Here is a 4,418-nt window from a genome sequence, read left to right on the forward strand (position 1 = left end):
TAGCACTGGGAACTATAACTAGTCACTTATGATGGAGCATGATAATGGGAGAAAAAAGAATGTATACGTATATGTGTGACTGGGTCACTACTCTGAGCAGTAGAAAATTGACAGAACACTGTAGACAAGCTATAATGGAAAAGATAAAAATCACTATAAAATTTAAAAAGAAAGAAACTTCATACATAATTTTTAAAAAAACCACTCCTTCTTAAACTTTTCCAAAAGGACACTTCCAAAGACTTTCTATGAAGCCACCATCACCCCAATGCCAAAACCAGATAAAGATATTACCAAAAAAGAAAATTATAGGCCAATAGCTTTGATGAATACAGATGTAAAAAGTCTCAACAAAATTGTTGTCAACTGAATGCAAAAACGTATAAAAAAGATCATACACCACCAACAAGCGGGATTCATCCCAAGTTCACAAGTGTGGTTCAATATACACAAATCAATCAGCATCATACACCACATTAACAAATAAAAGTCAAATGATCATCTCAATAGTTGCAGAAAAAGCTTTTGACAAAATCCAACATCCGTCAATGGTAAAAACTCATACCAAAGTGCACATACAGGGAATATACCTTAACCTCATAAAAGGTATATTTCTATGTTATGGAAAACCCACAGCCAATATCATACTCAACAGAGAAAAGCTGAAATCTTTCACACTAAAGTCTGGAACAAGGCAACGATGCCCACTCTCACTACTTTTACTCAACATAGGAGTGGAAGTCCTAGCCACAGCAATCAGACAAACAAAAGAAATAAAATAGATCCACACTGGAAGAAAAGGGCTAAAACTGTCGCTCTATGCAAATAACATGATACTGTATATAGAAAACCCCAAAGAATCCATAGAAAAACTACTTCAACTAATCAACAAATTCTGCAGACTGGAAGGATATAAGATTAACATTCAGAGATCAATTGCATTTCTGTATATTCAACAACAAAATTCTAGAAAAGGAATATAAAAATACAATACATTTTAAGAATCACACCCCAAAAAATTAAATACTCAGGAATAAACCTGACCAAGGAGGTAAAAGACTTATATGCTGAGAACTATAAAACATTAATCAAGGAAATTAAAGAGGATTCAAAGAAATGGAAAGATATTCCATGCTCCTGGATTGAAAGAATTAATATTGTTAAAATGGCCGCACTACCAAAAGCAATCTACAGATTCAATGAGATCCCTATCAAATTACCCAGGACACTTTTCACAGAACTAGAACAAACAACCCTAAAATTTATATGGAACCATAAAAACCCAGAATTGCCAGAGCAATCCTGAAGAACAAAAACCATGCAGGAGGCCTAACTCTCCCAGACTTCAGACAATACTACAAAGCCACAGTAATCAAGGCAGTGTGCTACTGGTACAAAATCAGACCTACAGACCAATGGAACAGAAGAGAGAGCCCAAAGATAAACCCAGACACCTATGGTCAATTCATCTTTGACAAAGGAGGCAAGGATATAAAATGGGAAAAAAGACAGCCTCTTCAGCAAGCGGTGCTGGGAAAACTCAACAGCTGCATGTATATCAATGAAACTAGAACACACACTCACACCATGCAAAAAAAAGAACTCAAAATGGCTTACAGACTTAAATGTAAGACAAGACACCATAAAACTCCTAGAAGAGAACCTAGGCAAAACATTCTCTGACATCAACCTTACAAATGTTTTCTTAGGTCAGTCTCCCAAGGCAATAGAAATAAAAACAAAAATAAACCAATGGGACCTAAACTAACTTACGAGCTTTTGCACAGCAAGGGAAACCATTAAAAAAAAAAAAAAAAAAAAAAAGACAACACACAGAACCAAAGACAATAGTATCAAACGATGCAACCAATAAGGGCTTAATCTCCAAATCTCATACAACTCAACGGCAAAAAAACAAAGAACCCAGGGGAAAATGGGCAGCAGACCTAAATAGACATTTCTCCAAAGAGGACATACGGATGAGCAACAGGCACATGAAAAAGTGCTCAACTTCACTAATTAGTAGAGAAAGGCAAATCAAAATTACAATGAAGTACCACCGGTTAGAATGGTCATCATTAATAAGTCTACAAATGGAGTTCCCATTGTGGCTCAGAAAAAATGCATCTGACCAGTATCCATGAGGATGTGGGTTCGATCCAGGCCTCGCTCAGTGGATCAAGGATCTGGCATTGCCATGAGCTGCGGTATAGGTCACATGGGCGGCTCAGATCCTGTGTTGGTGTGGCTGTGGGGTAGGCCGTCAGCTGCAGCTCTGATTTGACTCCTAGCCTAGGGACTGCCATATTCCCCAGGTGCTTCCCTAAAAAAAATTTTTTTAAATAATAAGTCTACAAATAACAAATAGTGGAGAAGGTGTGGAGAAAAGGGAACCCTCCTACATTGTGGATGGGAATGTAAACTGGTACAGCTACTATGCAAAACATTATGGAGGTTCCTCAGAAAACTAAATATAGAACTACTGTATGATCCACCAATCCCAATCCTGAGCTTAAACCAGAACAAAACTCTCATTCAAAAAGACAGGTGCACCCTTATGTTCACTGCAACACTATTCACAATAGCCAGGACACAGAAATAACCTAAATGTCCATCAACAGATGAATGGATTCAGAAGATGTGGTACACAAGGCAATACTACTCAGCAATAAAAAAATAATAATAATAAAATAATGCCATTTACAGCAACATGGACGCAACTAGATATTCTTATACCAGCTGAAGTTCAGAAAGAAAATGACAAATACCATATGATATCACTTATACGTGGAATCTAAAATATGGCACAGATGAACCTATCGACAGAACAGAAACAGACTCACAGATATGGAGAGCTGACTTCTGGTTGCCGGTGTGGGGGGAAGGAGTGGGATGGACTGGGAGTATAGGGTAGATACAAACTATGGCATTTGGAGTGGATAAGCAATGAGGTCCTGATGCATAGCACAGGGTACTATATCCAATCACTGTGATAGAACATGATAGAAGATAATATGAGAAAAGAGAAAGTATATGTACAGCTGGGACATTCTGCTCTAGAGCAGAAACTGACATCACATTGTAAATCAACAATGATAAAAATTAAAATAATAATAATAATAAATATAAGAGTCCCCTGATGGCCTAGTGGTTAAGGATTTGGCTTTGTCATTGCTGTGGCTAAGGTTTGATGCATGCCTCAGGAACTTCCATGTGCAGTGGGCCTGGCCTCAATAATAAAAATAATAACAACAACAACAATAAAAATAATAGTAAATATAAATAAGATGTTGTACATCTCTAGGAATTGGAATGAATCCATGAACTTAGATTCTGAAAACTCACTGTTGAAAGAGAATTGAAGTAAAGAAAGTCCCATCAGAATTTCCGGCTCAATTTTCAATGACACATGGGCCACACATACATCCAAAGAGCTCTGACAATCAAAGTCCTTTCATTAAATTGTCTTCCTCAACCCATCATCTAGAGGCAGAATCCTTCCAAAGCACCCTCCTCATTGCTCCCTTCACTTCCTTGTTGCGCAATGTATATATCAGGGGATTGATCATGGGGGTAACGATGGTGTAGAAGAGAGAGATGAACTTGCCCTGATCCTGGGAGTCATTGCTGCTGGGATGAAGATATGCATAGAGGGCTGAGCCATAGAACAAGGAGACCACTGTCAGGTGGGATCCACAGGTCCCAAATGCTTTTCTCTGCCCTGCAGAAGACTTTATTCTTAAGACGGCCCTCACAATCTGACTGTAGGAGAACATGATTACTGCAACAGGTATAAAAAGAATGATGACACTGACAAAGAAGATCTCAGACTCATTCACAGTGGTGTCAACACAGGCAAGCTTGAGCAAAGGAAGGACCTCACAAAAGAAGTGGTCTAATTCATTTCTCCCACAGAGTGGTAAAAGGAAGATGAGCACTGTCTGCAATACGGAGTTGGCAAAACCAGTGATCCATGAAGCACAAGCCATCAGGGCACAGAGACGGGGGTGCATGATTACTGTGTAGTGAAGGGGCTTGCAAACAGCTGCATAGCGGTCAAGTGCCATAACTCCTAGGAGGATGCATTCTGTACCTCCCAACCCCAAAGAGATGTAGAGCTGAACCACACAACCACCAAAGGAGATGGATTTGTCTGATCCTCTGAGATTAACCAGGAGCTGGGGGACAATGCTGGTAGTATAGCACAGGTCCACAAAGCTTAGGTTGGAGAGGAAAAAGTACATAGGGGTGTGAAGATGTGAATCCATGTGGGACAATGCAATGATAGCTGTGTTTGCTAGCAAAGTGAAGACGTAGAAGATCAAAAGAACCACAAAGAGGACCTGCTCCAGTTGAGGCCTGTCAGAGAAACCCAGCAGGATAAATCCAGTGAAAGAACTTCCATTTCTCTGTTCCAT

The 4,418-nt window shown here is 39.2% G+C and overlaps 1 protein-coding gene across 1 annotated transcript; it reads right to left on the reverse strand.

The window, feature by feature from the left end:
• Positions 1-3,479: 3,479 nt before the first annotated feature.
• Positions 3,480-4,418, reverse strand: LOC146401253 (olfactory receptor 2B8-like). Its single transcript, XM_084967738.1, has one exon. It carries the CDS (start codon positions 4,416-4,418, stop codon positions 3,480-3,482), a length of 939 nt encoding a protein of 312 aa, XP_084823864.1.

Source organism: Sus scrofa, chromosome 7 (assembly GCF_054392235.1).
Source record: "Sus scrofa isolate SSC_HxYL_T2T_F1_AM1 chromosome 7, Sscrofa_HxYL_maternal_Yorkshire_Landrace_v2.0, whole genome shotgun sequence".
Classification (NCBI taxonomy): domain Eukaryota; kingdom Metazoa; phylum Chordata; class Mammalia; order Artiodactyla; family Suidae; genus Sus; species Sus scrofa.